We start from the raw sequence: 16,523 nt of genomic DNA on the forward strand, positions 1-16,523 counted from the left end.
TAAAAGCATTTGAATACTGGCACATGAGAACACTGACAATGCAATACACAGGAATACCTTATCAACATCTCTAAACATAACAACAACTTGGCAACCACCTTAGGTTTGCATGTGAAAAAAACAAGTAATAAACCTTACACCTTTTTCTATTACAATGCCATGACAAACAAACAAACCCTAAATACAGCTTTCCATATCACCTAACCATTATTAACATTATAACCAGGATTACCAGTGACCCAGCCCAAGGTAGCCCACAATGGGGGCTGGCCTGGGGTGCAAATGCCCCTCAGCCCAGCCTGCCACTGGGTAAGGGGAGAGTTTAATCTAGAGGAAAGTAAATTATTTATTTTGAAAGAAAAATCGCAAAATCCCTTCACCACATCAACAAAGACCAGTGGATTTCTGTCCTGGATCAAACCTTATTTAGTACAGAGCATGGCCTGCTGTATGCTCCCTGCATAGATGTGACTAATAGCATACTTGCCGACTTTTCATTCTTTACCTCCGGGAGATCCCGCAGGAGGGGGTGTGGCTGGAGGGCAGAAGGGGGCGGGATGGACCGATCACATCATTTTCCACCCCCTCCCTGTGAAAAAAAGTTCAATTTTAAACGGGGGCAGGACAAAAATAACATGATTCCTCATTTCACTAGGAAGTGGGCAGGATGCAGGAAAATTGCCTGCTCTCCCAGGAGTCCGGGAGATCTACCCGGAATTCGGGAGTCTCCCAGACATTTCGGGAGAATAGGCAAGTGTAGTTAATAGAGATGCTTCTGAGCAGGATATACAACACTTTTGAGCATATTGAGGAAAATAATAGTTTGCCTACTCTGAAAGTACCAAAGAAATCCATAGAGAAATTAGTCCAAACAGTGTTGTTTCACGGTCCTGCCCTTTTCAAATGTCACAGCAGTGGGTGAGCAGTAATTGGGTTATTTTTACCTGGGGAAGGTGGGACCTCCTTGCCTCAACCCATCAAAACTGTCTTTGCTATAAATTTTTGGTAATTTTGTCTGTCCCCTTTAATTTGTAAATACAAATTAAATGCCTGCCAGTGTTGTATTGGCAGCTGTTTTTGATCTTTTGGCTTTATACATGTCACCTAGGAATCTGTATTGCACTATGATGGAAAAGAGTTCTAGCTGGAGCAGGTGTTTATTAAAGCCTTCTAGAACCCAACCCTGGGAAACCGCACGTCAGTAAACAGCTGTATGCACTGCGCTGTGCAATTTGGTAGTGTTAAATAAAGAAACAATAATAAAACTGCATTTGGAAACCATAGGCCTGTACCATCCTTTAATTATTTGGACAGCTTAATGAAATAGTGTTGTGTTTTTAAACCCTAATGTCAATATTTCTATTTTTCCATTAAATGTTTTCCCTATAATGATCACTCAACAGGTAAAATGTAAGAGACACAAAAGACACTGGAGTACATGTATCAATGTTCGATTCTGTCAAATTGCCAATATTCAGCGATATTGCCAGCTAGATTTAAAACACCCATTTAATTGAAAGCAATTTTTGCCTTAAATCAAATTGCCGTTTAAATCTGGCTGCCAATATCACTGAATATTGGCAATTTGTCAGAATCGTACGTTGATACATTTATCCCATGGAGTTTCAATGAGCTTAACCTTATTAGATAGGGCAAATTTGTTTAGCCGATCCCTCGGGTTAAACAATCTAGGCCTGACTAAACGTGGGATGTAAGGCATCAGCACATATTTACTTCTCAAAATACATAGATAAAGTTTTATTTTGTTTACTTAAAGTGAGCCCCCACTTAGAAAAGTAACTAGCACTGGCTGGTTACGGCAAAAGCAGGGGGATAAGTGTGGGGTACACCTGCAAAAGCATCAACCGGCACCAGATAATGTGAAATCAGCCCTAGGCCTGTCACGTTGGGTGGGAATCGAACCCTTAAAAATGTGAGGATTCCCTCCTCTAGAACAAACCTACACCGTGCTAAATTGGTGCTGCTCAGGCTGAATGCAGTTTTCTAAATTTATATAAAAGTTTTTTTTTTTTCCACGGCTCTGTCCACATCTAACTATATAGCAATTACATAAACTTTCCCTTACTGTACTCTGCCTATGCATGCATGCCACTTCCTTTTCACACTCTATAAGAAGTCAGGGATATGGGAACATCTTAATACAGACCTACTCAAATGCATACTTTGTGAAGGACATCCCACTCAGAATTTCCCCCCTAAGGGTGGGAATTCAATTCCCACTAGAATAGCGCCGCAATAAATGTACTACCATTATTACGGTAAAGTTATCCCGGATTTCTGCTCGTGGCTCAGGGAGGCGTGAACAAAAAGCCAGCGTTGAAGTTACTATAATAATGGTAATAGTGTGCAGGCCGCGTTACTTTTTACAGTAATACGGCCAATTAAATCTGCCCCTAAGTATTTAGTTACAAGGATGGTTGTCATACCAAATATATAACATTTTTAAAATAAATATTTACCTGCTCGCTGCAGGGTGTGCTGAGAAGAGGTGCTTGTCACATTGAAGGTTCCCACAGTTCATCAAATAGTATAGCCCCAATCCTTATCTGACCCTGCACAACAACAGGCTCTTTAGCCATTTGATTTTGAGCGGTATGGTATGTGCATGTCATCAACCTATATTAACATAGATCACTGATTGCCTTCAACATATACACACACATATTATAGAGAGATATATATATATATATATATATATATATATATATATATATATATATATATATATATGTATGTACACACAAAAGAGACAAATGCATAACTAATAATAAAAAAAACAGTAATCTTCTTTTATCCTCTAGATACTATCACTTACAGTTATGATAAGTGTTATAATTATATAAAGTGTAAGAAAGAAAAGGCCATGTAACAGTGTTTATGAACCTACAAGTAAATGCACCTTTGTAAGATGTCACAGGCTGCACGCAGCAAGTGCACAGACCCCACTGAGCCACTGGGAGACACAGCAAGGACGCGAGGCGGGAAAACAACCAACCGCGAGCCGCTGAACGTATTAACATACGGGTAACACTCCCTTCACTGACGTCACACCGCCCCTGCCTGCGTCCGTCGGAAACCCTGTGCGGGTGTAAGGAGTCTGGCGGCCGCCATTTCGAGCAGTCGCAGGTTTGCCCATTACACGGCCCCGTCATCTTCACGCCCCAAAGCCCCCTCAGGTTTACTCCCGGCCGACCACCACCTCTCCTGCCCTCCTCCTTCTCTCCTCCATCTTACCCACACGCGCTGTTCGCCAGCTCTGTAACGGCGCGTTGTTCTCTTTGTAGATTCGACGCCATTTCTTTCTCGCTATAAACAAGGCCGAGGCCTAGTAGTTATCAGACCGACGCGCCTCAGGTAAGTCCCCGGACTCTGTCTCTCCTTTGTCTATGGGTCTTGTTCTTTGGTAATCACCGCCGAGGAATAGGCATGTGGCAGTATGTATGTACACGTATACCGTGTGTGACGGAGCCTTCCCGTGGTGTAAGGCCACATCGCCATTACTGCTGGTATAGCTGTAGTATATGACAGGAATATATATATTATATTTTTGTTTGTGTGTATATATATTTTGTTTGTATATATATTTTTGTTTGTGTGTGTGTGTGTATGTATATATATATATATATATATATATATAATTTCGTGTGACCCGCACATACTACACATGCCCCCTGTTCCCTACGCACACGTGCCCTTGGAGATCTTATTTTTAGCCTTGGCCTGGTGTGGTGATACGTATGCACCGTGTATAAGTATCGATGCTTACAGTGGCTATAGTCACTTCCTATCTACTGTGTGTTTTATCTCCATAGAGAGGCCTGTTCTCAGGCTGACTGGGACGTATGTTATCTGGATGAGTATCACCAAGTATCTTGAACATGCATTGTTACTTGACTTATATAAAAATAAATACATTGTGGGCTGAAAGCTATGTAAACGTACTGTATATACCGACTTAAAAAAAAAAATACCTCATGTTTTCTTCAAACTAAAAGTTTGTGCTGATTCGGGTTTTTTTGTATGGGGGGGGGGGGGGTAGTGAAAATTTCCACTTTGGGACATGCAACAAGTAACATTTAAGTTTTAAACTTTTTCTATTAAAGTGCAATTCTTTACGTCTAGGCTTAATGCTAGCCATTTTCATGCTAGTTGTCCTTTAAATTACAGAGGATTTCTTTTTATTGCATTATGGGCTTTACACGATGAAGACTTGGAGAGCAATACTTGCATGTAATGAAAGCAGGAGTTTATTTAAAACAGCAGCTACAGGGTGCTTGCTACATGAACTGTAACCATGCTTTCTGTCCCAGGAGAGGTTTCTGTAAAATGGCGCTAGCTCCTGCAATGGTGCAATATTCCTGTGTGATAGCTGATTATCACTGAGCCTTTAACTCCTTGATGCTAGACACAAGTATGTTATTTTACATGTTTTCTTTGTTATATTTGACTTGGAACAGAAAAAGGATGTATAAATCCCAATGTTGCACTTAAAGCTGCACCCCACCGTTGAAATATTTTTCCTAAAGTCCCAATTAGCCAGTGACCCTGGGATGCCCCATGCAGTTGTTTTCCCAAGGGCCTGTTGTTTTTCTCTTAGCCCCACTGAAAACTGAAAGTGGCAAGATATAAGTTGCAGTCCAGTGATTTTGTCCTCTGCTACCATTTAAAGGTGGCTTACAGATGATTTTGCCCAGTCTATTTCAAAACCAACTAAGCAATTTACTGTAGCAGCCTCTGGGGATAGGGGGAGGGGTACTTTAGGGAAACTCTTTACTAGGTGGTGGTGCAGCTTTTAAGATGGCAAAGTTACATTTCTATTAATGGGAATGTCTTGTATACTATTAGATAGAATAGTGAATGGTATCAGACACTTATATAGTGACCCATTGTATGTTAGGGGAACTTTTTTAAATTTCACTGTCTATAATAGCCATTCTAAACTCTTTTCACCTGTGAAAAGTTCTTGAAAGCTATAGATCCTTTCCTTGTCAAAGTGTATTAAGGAAATAACATTGTATTTAGTGTCTGCAGTACAGCAAAAAAATTATACTTGCAACACTGCTAGAACATGTCAGCTTACGGTTTTTATAAACCCTTATGTGGTCTAAAAGATTATAATTTACTAAGTATCGAGGGACACATTAAAAAGACACTTCAAAGGAAGTTGTGCCAAACCTTTTTGATTACAGCTCTATACCTTTAACATATACCCCCTCAGTGGCCACCATATATACTATGTCCTTAACAAAACATCTGCTGTCATAGTTTGCAGTACCAAATTTAGTCTCTTATGGTGATTTCCTGTTGCCAAATCATTATTTTAAGCATATCCTTGGCACCGACACTAGTAAAGGAACAAATTGCTTTTTATTGCTCAAAGAACTAGAAGCCAGAGCATTTTTCCCAGTGAAGGAAGGCGCTTCTCTTTAAATCTCCAACGTTTTGTCCCACTGTGGAGCCAAATGAGTTGAAAATACTGTAATCCCATACACAGTAATTTTTGATGTATACAGATGTCTAAGTGGCAGTTTACTTTGGGGCAGGTCTTCCAATTTGTTTGCTAAGTAACTCACCCATACTTTTGCATCAGTGGGTACCTTTCTGGTATCATTCTCTTTAGCTTATAGTGGCTTATGCTAGGAGCCAATAGACAGATGAAGCGGCTGCTTTTCTGGTCTGGGGACTTGTTCTGGGAGGGTGCTCAAAATGTCAGTCACCGGTTTGGACATGACATATATGGTCTTCCAGCCAGGTGCACCAATCAATGCTATTTGAACAGAAGTACTTCAATGATCAAATTATATTTAATCCATCTCTATGGTGATGGTATATGGTAATTGTGGGGTTGTTGTGTGAATCATGTATGTATTTCAATGGTAGTACTTGGAAAAGAAAAGATGTTGTGCCAATGCTCTTTGAAGAAGCTTTCATTGGGTTATGAAAGCATGAAACTACAATTTTATGGCAGTTTACAAATTTTTAAACAAAACAGATGTCCATAATGTAGCAGTGTGCACTTTTTTTTACACTGACTAATGAGAACTTTAGAATAGTCTTCATTGTACTCCTAAGAAACTTTCACTAGCATTGCTATCTATAGGAATATTAACAGCTTTCAGCATGTTGGTTCTGAATAATCTACTTTACCACCTAATTGATACATTTTATTCACCTGCACCTTCCCCTGTTTCATGCACCTGTTTTGGTTAGGACTTCCCTGTTTGTTATATATAACCGGTGAAAACTGCTAGGGAGTTGTCTGAGCAGGCAGTCCAGTTCTAGCAGGGATTGAGCATAGCAGTGTCCCAAGTTCAGGTATTAAGTATTTTGCAGAGCAGTTGGAAATCATTGATTTGCACTTAAGTTCAAGGGAAGGTAGCGTAGAGGTGCACAATAGCTTACCAGCAAATTAATGTGAATGTGTGGGGGGAAAAAATTAGTATATGGCTCAAAATTGAGATGACAGAAATGTTTTTATCTGTCAAATTACGTTTCTAGATTTTTCAGTATGGCACTTGAGACAAATTCAAGTTGATTAATTCAAAATCAATAAGACTTTAGATTTTTGTAAAGTTTTATATTTGTGGTACATCAGCATTGAGAATAAGCCAAATCTAATATTTGCATTTTTGTGTATTAACATTATTGATCTTAATTTTTTTTATTATAGATCAACCAAAATGGCTGATGACATTGACATTGAAGCTATGCTTGAAGCTCCTTACAGGAAGGTGAGAATGATCTGCCACATGCTTTTGTTTTCAGAGTTTAGTTAATTCTTGAAACTACTGCAGAAATGTAAACTAACACCCCTGGAGCTCTCGTGACTTATCCCTTGGAGATGTTGCATAACTTGAAAAGTAAATATTTACTGTTGATGTGTTAATTATGTGCAGTAGTTTGACTTCAGCGTGATAAATAAATGCCCATCTATCTCTTTTTGTAGACTTGCCTAACGATATATCACCTCTACTCCCATGAATTCACCTTTGATTCCAGTGTGAACTGTCAATCATAAGGTAGTAATTGAGTGACGTATCGCTGTACCGTGGTCCCCTAGGTAAAAAGACTTGCCTATGAACTGCCGAGCCTCGGTTTGGCATAGCAACAAGGTGAATGCAGTGGTTTTGGGAAAGAAATGGGGTTCCAAGAATATCCACTTTCACCAGCCAAGAACAGGACAGTTGAAGCAGATTTTAGTCTGCACATTTTAAGATATTTTTGCAAGTTTTTTAATTAAAAGGAAAAGGTGAAAAGTTTCACATGAAAACATGAAGCATTCAGCCTCTGAATAAAGAAAAATGTGACCAGATTCTTGGATCTCTCACTAAATCATGTCTTTTTTTTTTTTTTTGTTAAATAATCTGATATGGCTGTTATGCTATTCTGAGCCTTAAGTTCAGCAAAGTTCTTTATTATATATTCAAACTGTCTAACGTACTATGTACGTTAATGCATTTCCTGTTTTGGAGATGTCTCACCATGTGTGAGGATTTTATTTATTTGCATGCAAAGCACAGAAAAGACCAGTATAGTTTTGCTTACTTTGTAAGTTGTATATTTAAAATACTTTTGTTCGAATACAGATTGTGGTATATTTACCACATTGTTTCTTTGACTAGATAAGCTTGTATTTCTGTATTTTATTGTAATGGTAACTATCCCCTACCTTTGAAGACATTGGTCTTTTTATTTGGCTTCATAAGCCTTAGAGATAAACATGGATTCTTCCATGTAAACAGCTATGGCAGTAGGAAAATGTATAGGCTGGACAGGTACATATTTGCTGAATTTTCTTGGGAGTCGACGTTACTAAAGCAGTGTGAATCCCTGTTTGCTTCAGGGCGAGATGTGTGACAGAGGTGGCATCAAGCTCTTACAGTCCCAACCCACCAACGAAAATGGGCGAAGATCACAGGAATGGCATCGGTCACAGGAAATGGATAGTGGTTGCTGCTAGCGTGGCCACTTGGGGCTTAGGCAAACGATAGCCTTGGTACTGATCATAAGGACCACAGCACCCAAACAATGTTTAAACCAATACCGCTTACCACATGTAGACAAAAATACAGCATCAGTATTTTATAGTAACTGGATGCTCTACTACATGAATTGTTTAAGTATAGACTACCAAACCAAGTTGCACCAGTTAATTTTAGCCTTTATAGACCACTATTTACATCATAGTGGAGCGCTTAAGTAAATTCCCATGTATATATTTTTATTTTTATTTTTTTTAGCCTTCCACACAAGTTTTGTTAGTTATTTAGTCATTAAATTTTTTTTTATTCTCTCATTCCAATCCCCTTTCCCCACTTGAAATATTTCCTCTTCGCCCTCATGATGTTCTTCTATCAACCCTGCTTAGGACGAGAACAAACTGAACAGTAGTGCTAATGGACATGAAGAGCGCAGCAAAAAGTAAGTGCTTCAATCTTTTTTTTTTTTTTTTTCATCTTGTGAATGATTAGTCAACTCGCTGATAATGGATGTAGATGTGTTTATCTTGGGCATGTTTAAATTCTCTTAATATTTTTTAAGTTGTCATCTTTTCCCAACTTTGATTTGCATTTTTCTTAAAATAAATTGCATGTGTTTGTGTGTGGGGGGAGGGTCATTTTTTTCTTAAGGAATTTGCTTGTGTGAGGGGGGGGGGGGACCCTTGATGTGAGCAAACAATCAGTGTTAGATATTACTGTGATCAGAATCTGTGTTGGATGGAAAACCTATGCTTTAATAAATCAGGATTGCTTTGTACGAGGCAGCAGCCTGGGCTGTTGTAATAGCCGTATGTCATAACACAATTACCTGTAAGCTCTGCTCCAGAAATCTCTTGTAATGGGGGCAACACTATTGTATTGAGTAATTATGTACTGGAAGTTACTAGTAACGGTTACTTTTTAACATGACAAAAGTTTGTTGTTTTTTGGTGATTTGTCAGTTGCTTTTACCTTGATTTTGGAAATTTGAATGAACTTGGTAACTTTTTGTATTTTCACAGCTTATTAGAACATGCTAGTTATACAGTCCTAATATGCAATCACTAGAAGACCAGTGATGACTTTCGGCTGAGTCTATGTATTGGAAAAACAAATGTGTTAAATTGGTGTGCTCTTTTGGGTAACCCTTTCTTTTTAATCTTTCACCTACCTGTATCTACTGGAGGTGATCAATAGTTACAATAGATAATCCATTTCAGTTAGCTAATGTGCATAAAGATTGGACATGCTAATCTTAACTAACAAACCTCAGCACACTAGTAGAACTGCAGGGTTTACTTGCCACCTTTCCTGGTGACCAGCTTCTCAGATTCATTATTTAACCCATCAGCACTTGGTGCTACCTTCTCCCGACGACCACAGTTTAAAAGGCATTTTAAAAATAAAGGATTTGTACATCCTTTCTAACCACTCCCTCAATGACTATTTGCAAAGAAAACTTACCACTGCATAACAAACCAATTATTCATAGCTGAGATGCTTTCTTAGGTAGCTTCTGATGTGAAGAGCAATATGTCTATGTATCTATATTCTAATGAAAATTCAAGGAACATCAATAAGATATCGAAATAGGTAATCCAGTATTGAGACCCTAAAAATAAAGTGCCCCTTTTAATTTAATTTTGTTATACCTTTAAGGAAAAAGAAAAGCAAAAGCAGAAGTCGCAGTCGTGAGCGGAAGCGCAGCAAGAGTAAGGAGCGCAAACGCAGCAAGGAACGGGAGAGAAAAACAAGTAAAACCAGAGAGAAGAAGCGCAGTCGCAGCAAGGAGCGGCGCAGGAGCCGCTCAAAGAGCAGAGATCGGAGGTTCAGAGGCCGTTACCGAAGTCCATAGTATGTACAGAATCTTGTATATCTTATTATATCATTCACTATGTTTGCTAGGTTTTTCAGCTAGGTACACATAGCACATGAATTAATAACATTAAAGGATTGGAAGAAATTAAAGTTCCAGGTAAGAAACGGTTTCCCATTTCTTCTACGTCGCTCAGTATGAACTGAGATAAACAAACGTACTGGAACACTGTCGTGTCTCTAGGTCTCCATTTGTTGCAACAACATAATAGCTTTTCTACAAATGACACATGTTTATCTGTGTTTGACTGACTCCATATGTTCATGCTTACTGTAGGTGTATTGCATTCACATCTGGTGATTTGTCACATCGTCTGTACCCTGCTGAGATGTGATCTTTTTGACTTATTGCTCTTCTGTTTCTCTAGTATATTTCTGAGTGTGAGGAATGCTTCATAACATGAGCTTTATTTCTAATCCCTGAGTGTGAGTACTATATGTATAGTGCATGTACCCTCGTTTTATCATCACATAAGTTGTTTGGGAGAGCAGGGCATCTTGTGGATGGCTGCCTTATAGATTTTTGTCACCCTTTGGCTGGGATTAGAAGAAGAAAAAAAAACATTCAGAAGGGAAACAAAGTTCTTTGCTTCTAGTTCTAGCAGACTTTATGAAATGTTTGCACATATGTTTGTGAAAGATAGTAGTAGCATTGTTTTATTTATTTTTTTGGGAGGGGGGGATTTGTCTCTTAATGGGTTTAATTTTGTTTCAAATGTGTTTTTGTGTACTGTAAAAGACTTGACTATTAATATTAAACACATATCTGTTTCTTTTTTTTAGTTCTGGACCAAAATTTGGAAGCTCCATGCGTGGGAAAATGGGAGGAGTCCCTCACAATGTGAAACTAAGGTTTGGCTATGTGTTTAATTTCTTTACCAACACTAGAAAAAGTTAAAGAACCTGTAAATATTTAAATGCCCACTTTGTAAAACACATCCTTGTGTGTCCCTCTTGTAAACTATAGAGAAGAATTAGCTCTTCCTGGTCTAACAATTGATTGGTCTTTTAGTGAAGAAACTTGCTTATTGGTCCCTTTAAATTTGTATAACCTTTTGTTTCTATTGTTTTAGGCGTCGATCAAAGAGTAGGAGCCCACAAAAGAGAGAGAAAAGCCCCGTCAGGTACATCCAGGAGTGCGCACACAACAGAATCCTTGGTTGTTTCCCCCCAGTTATGCCCTACATAGTAACTTTGAATGTTCTATTTAGCAACTATTTTGTATGTGACATTCCATTAGTCCCTCTACTTGTAGCTATACATATTTTAATTTGTAATGCCTGTACTTTTGCTATGCCACATGAGGGACTCTTGATGTTGTAAAATCACACATGCCGTTCTATGATTCCATAAAACTGAAAAGCATTTGACATTTACTTAACTCCTCTTACTTTAAACTTCATCTTTGTGAACATTTTAAATTAAAGCAGTGTTTGTTGTGTTTTTCCTTTATGACCTGTAATGTATAAAATAAAAATGTTTTCCATTCCTCGTCTAGAGAACCAATTGATAATCTGTCACCAGAAGAGAGAGATGCACGTACTGTGTTTTGTATGCAACTGGCAGCAAGGATCCGACCAAGGGATCTTGAAGAATTTTTCTCCACAGTTGGAAAGGTAGTGTATTTTTCTTTGTTTTCTAACAAATTATCTTTTGATATTTGTTTCAAACCATTAATTTCTGAACTTTGATATAATTGCTTATTACTGTAAACACCTTTATTTTCGTAGGTTCGTGATGTGAGGATGATTTCAGATAGAAATTCCAGGCGTTCCAAAGGCATTGCTTATGTGGAGTTTGTCGATGTTAGTTCAGTACCTCTGGCAATTGGTCTAACAGGACAGAGAGTCTTGGGTGTCCCTATTATAGTGCAGGCTTCCCAGGTAAGTGCTGTGACCGACTTTATTTTTTGACTGTCTTATAACGGGACAAAACACGTACAGGGCCTGAAGCGGATGCTAAATTAGTGGATTAGAAATCGACTGCTTTATTGGTGGCCAACAGTGATTAAGTTTCTGTAGGTGTTTAGGAAGTGTTGCTAGTTTCTGGAATACACTAGAAATACTACATATAACACAGCTTACCATTTCTATGTGTTCTTAACAGTTTACGTTGTCTTGATAGGTTTTTCTTAACTGTGCAACATGCAGGAAGTGGCTGTACTTCAAGACTGAACCAAATGGTTTTTCTGTCTGGAGATTACAACCATTGCTTCCTCTATAAATTTGATCAGTGCCATTGACAGAGGTTTTGTAGCTAGGGAAGCCACTCTGATTACTAGAAAAGTGAAATACTTTTTTATTTAAGGGCGTGCCTTATTTGTTTTTTCCATTAGCATGCATTTGCAGATGCTACTTTTGACAGGTATCGGCAGTACATTTTAAAAGAACACGGGAAAAGCATTCTGCATTATCAGGTGGCATTGAATGACTGTGCACTTAAAGGAATACTGTCCTAAATACTTATGCAGAAATTTTTTTAAGGTCTCTATATGGCTATTAATAGGAGGATAAAACTTGTTCACTGTATCGACACTGTTAAAAACAAACTGCAGTATTAATAACACTATTTTTGATACTACAGTTTGCTTTTAATCTCCACACAGACCAGTCATGCATTTAGTCTGAGCATAAGAATTTTTGAATGTGGACACTGTACATGGCCAGGTATACTGTAAACATCGGGCCCAACGGTGATTTGAACAAGTGCTTGTATCACAGGGTACAGTTGTAATACTATTTGCAGTCCTCGGCCAAAAGCACTGTCATTGGTCGTCTTACCGGATACTCAGTCACTCTGCATTTGGGGTGTTGTGTGCACAAACACAGCAGTTTATAAGTAGGGATGTCACATTGGGTGCTGGAATGTAAAACAAACTGATTACAAGGTTTTTCTAAGCAGTAACATTAAACCGTTTGACATGGGACAATATCTTTTTCTTTTTTGTTATTCTGAGAGGAACATTACCAAACCTTAATACATAAAATATGCAATGCTGATGAACAGCTTTTCTTTCATTGTTGCAGGCCGAAAAGAACAGAGCTGCTGCAATGGCCAATAATTTACAGAAAGGCACTGCTGGTCCAATGCGGTTATATGTTGGATCCCTGCACTTTAACATAACAGAGGACATGCTGCGAGGAATATTTGAACCTTTCGGCAGAGTAAGTATACCCGAGGAGGGAGGGGGGGGTGACCCTATTTCCTATTAAATATTTAATTTTTCATGACCTGAATCTGTTTCTTTTAGATTGAAAGCATTCAACTTATGATGGACAGTGAGACTGGTCGCTCCAAGGGATATGGCTTTATTACTGTAAGTGTCATGTTAACTGCTTTGTAATGGCAAGTGACATAAGTGCTGAGTGTCTGCTAAAACATTTTCTTCTGTACTTTGTAGTTCTCAGATTCCGAATGTGCCAAAAAAGCCCTTGAGCAATTGAATGGATTTGAATTGGCTGGACGTCCGATGAAGGTTGGCCACGTAACAGAGCGTACGGATGCTTCCAATGCCAGTTCGTTTTTGGACAGCGATGAGCTTGAGAGAACTGGAATAGACCTTGGAACTACTGGTAGACTCCAGCTGATGGCAAGACTGGCTGAGGGTATACACTAATTCACATTAACCTAATCTTACTGTAAACTGTTGGATCTATAGCAGTCTGCTATTAAAAGCATGTAATTCTTGAGCTAGCTTAGTTTTGTATTTTTTTCTTAATTGCAGGTACAGGTTTGCAGATTCCACCCGCTGCTCAGCAAGCGTTGCAGATGAGTGGTTCTTTAGCTTTTGGCGCTGTAGCAGGTAAGAACTAACAATTTATTTTTTAATACAACTATTACTATAGAAAAGTCCATGTTTGCTTTAGAAATCAACCTTAATTTTAACTGCAGTTTAGAGAAACAATCACCTTTTCTCCCAATACCTGTGAAGTCTTCATATATAGCCTCCATTTGAAGCATGTGGTTATGAATTATAATAGGTGACCAATCATCCATTTAAATTTTTCTCCTTTGGTCAACAGATCTCCAGTCAAGAATTTCACAACAGAGTGAAGGTTTGCACACCCTTTTAACATTATACTTGTAGTAAAATTCTAGAGTAGTTAAAATCTTCAACATTGTCACTTCAGCGTGAACCGTTTTAGTTGTACTAGACAGCTAAAAATGTTCTTTTCAATCTGTAGCATATATGTAGAATAATTTCAATGTACAATAAACTAATTTACAAGGTAGACAATGCAGAGGTTCTGTCACTACACTGTTCCAAAATAAAAACTGCTTTTGGTTTTATGTCAAGCAGTGTCAAAATACTTAAAGTTCTAAGGTTATTAGATATCTTGTAGTCTGACTAAAAAGCTAAAAGGAGTGTGGGATGGGGATTTTTCTGTTTTGTTTATTTTTTTTTGGGGGGGGGGTGTATGTCTTGTATTTCTGCCTAGGACACTTTACAGTGTTTAAGAATTTTTTTTTTTTACCTGAACGTACAGAATATTAAACTTGTGTTTTACTTTATAGCTCTTGCTGCAGCTGCTGCCTCTGCTACTGCCATATCATTGACGACATCCACTTTGCCAATTCCACCAGCAACTCAGCCACTTGCTACGCAGTGCTTCCAGTTGTCAAACATGTTTAACCCTCAAACGTAAGTACATTCTTGCCTGTTATCATTTAATGTTTTAGTGGTACAATAAAAACATGTCTGTGTTGCAGGGCTTTCCCTGCTTTGAATTTGTTGCATATATATTGACCATTTAAATTGATTTGGTTTCCTGTGTCGCATTATCAAAAATCTTCTCCTCCCGAAGCCCTTCTATCTATTTTGTGTATGTTAGATGATCAATATAGTGCATCAGCTTGGTGGCCATGACTGTAAAGAATACTAGTGAGAAGACTGACAGATGCAGCCTCATAAGCTAGTTTATAGCATATATAATTGTTTAGCATTTGCTTCTATTAAGCAGAGGTTTTATAGTGACTGCCAAGTTTAGCAACCTCTTAAATAACTATTTATATAGTTTCAATGCCAAATGCGTCTGTGTATTCTAGAGACATAAACTATTTTTTTTTCTTTACTTGTCCAGGGAAGATGAACCAGGCTGGGATACAGAGATAAAAGATGATGTAATTGAAGAATGTAACAAACATGGAGGCGTTGTTCACATTTATGTAGACAAGAGTTCACCGCAGGTAAGCGTCTGTATTAATCTTGGGTAGACTGCTTTACATTTTATGTTTACACTTTGCATTATTCCAGTTTTGGATATGAAATGAAGGTAAATGTATTTAATGTGGTCTTATATGCACATGCCAGTTGAGCAGATAATACCACTCTTTATTGAAAACTTAGTATGCACTCTACAGTCATAAAACAGATCACAATAGGGAGGGCCAGTGTGCGATTAGGCTGCAGTATATTGCTGTAAGGGTTGACGCTCCAGGGAACCTGTAGTCGGTGTGGTAGAATAAAATGATTTACAAAATCTTCAATAGAAAGGCAGGGTGAGCTTTTAAGTGGCAGTTGTGGTTTTCATCAAAAAATATTTTTTTTATTTGAGTGGAAAAAGTTAGCTTCAAAAGCAAACTGTATTCTCATGTTGTGGATCAGTCTAAATTACACCAGAAGCTGAGCCTTTGAATTAGATTTCAGTGGCCCAAAATCTTACCTACCACTCTTCAGATCCAGTGAATTCATTTGCACCATTGGCATGTATTATCAGCGAAACTTGTATATCACTTTTTATAATGTTGCAAACCTTCAGAGTGGCTTAATTTCCTTAAAACTAAACTTCAGTGAAGGGATGTTCCAGAAAGTATTGTATAACGATTTCTATATTAACTTATACTTATATCTTTTTACAGGGTAATGTTTATGTCAAATGTCCAACCATAGCATCTGCAATAGCAGCAGTTAATGCACTGCATGGGAGATGGTTTGCTGGTTAGTATCATTTTTATCCATATCGTTACAAGCAACTTGCAAGAATACCTTGGTACTGAACTGTAGTCTCCTTTCTTCTCCCCCTAGGCAAAATGATAACAGCCGCATATGTTCCTCTTCCAACTTACCACAGCCTCTTCCCAGATTCCATGACATCTACCCAGCTTCTGTTTCCAGTTCGTCGATGAGCCTGACTCGGATCATTTTGTACATAGATTTTGTTTTCATTCTTCAGAGAGAGTTGTCGGTTTGTCTTTTATTTAGATCCAGATGGAACAGAATGGGTGTAATGTAATTTTGTGTACTTAAAATAAAGGCTGAATGCACTATATTGGTTTTACAGCATTCAACACATTCATTTGCTGAGCTGCCTTACTGTCCCAGTAGAAATAGTCAGGACAGCAGAAAGCAAGTGTGGTCGAATTACACAATGACATGCCGGATATGTTAACATTTGTAGGGGGGGGGAAAACAAATTAAACTCACAGGACTCCCTCTGTTACAGACACATTCACCGTTTAGGGATAAACTTGTTTCCACCACGGGTTAGGAATTTGAGAAAAACAGGGATATGCGAAATTAGTTTTTAACCTTGAAAATATTTACATTTATGTATCTGTGAATTTCTTTTGTACATAGTGTCATGGTGTTTCTAACATACCAAACAAAATCTCAATTGTGTTTCCAGGCACAAACTTTTATCTTAAAAG

The 16,523-nt window shown here is 38.2% G+C and overlaps 1 protein-coding gene and 1 long non-coding RNA gene across 10 annotated transcripts; one reads left to right on the forward strand and one right to left on the reverse strand.

The window, feature by feature from the left end:
- Positions 1–489: 489 nt before the first annotated feature.
- Positions 490–3,044, reverse strand: LOC142094893 (uncharacterized). The gene is made up of 3 exons (XR_012677720.1): positions 2,921–3,044; positions 2,481–2,573; positions 490–589 (listed from the first exon to the last, which is right to left on the reverse strand). It is a non-coding gene; the product is annotated as an uncharacterized LOC142094893 (long non-coding RNA).
- A 32-nt stretch (positions 3,045–3,076) lies between these two features.
- RBM39 (RNA binding motif protein 39) lies at positions 3,077–16,278 on the forward strand. 9 transcript variants are annotated; one of them, XM_075177489.1, is made up of 19 exons: positions 3,078–3,147; positions 3,306–3,375; positions 4,332–4,432; positions 6,692–6,752; positions 8,390–8,442; positions 9,660–9,854; positions 10,659–10,727; positions 10,949–10,999; positions 11,374–11,491; positions 11,606–11,758; positions 12,902–13,039; positions 13,126–13,191; positions 13,276–13,480; positions 13,600–13,677; positions 13,898–13,930; positions 14,391–14,517; positions 14,957–15,062; positions 15,735–15,813; positions 15,901–16,278. In XM_075177489.1, the coding sequence occupies exons 4-19, from the start codon at positions 6,702–6,704 to the stop codon at positions 15,999–16,001; spliced, it is 1,623 nt and encodes a 540-aa protein (XP_075033590.1). In that variant the 5' UTR covers positions 3,078–3,147; positions 3,306–3,375; positions 4,332–4,432; positions 6,692–6,701; the 3' UTR covers positions 16,002–16,278. The 9 variants fall into 9 exon arrangements, with proteins under 9 accessions (XP_075033589.1, XP_075033590.1, XP_075033592.1 ...); XM_075177491.1 differs by adding an exon at positions 6,968–7,133 and having other exon boundaries at positions 3,094–3,375; XM_075177488.1 differs by lacking the exon at positions 4,332–4,432 and having other exon boundaries at positions 3,077–3,147.
- Positions 16,279–16,523: the final 245 nt, after the last annotated feature.

Source organism: Mixophyes fleayi, chromosome 6 (genome assembly GCF_038048845.1).
Source record: "Mixophyes fleayi isolate aMixFle1 chromosome 6, aMixFle1.hap1, whole genome shotgun sequence".
Taxonomy (NCBI): domain Eukaryota; kingdom Metazoa; phylum Chordata; class Amphibia; order Anura; family Limnodynastidae; genus Mixophyes; species Mixophyes fleayi.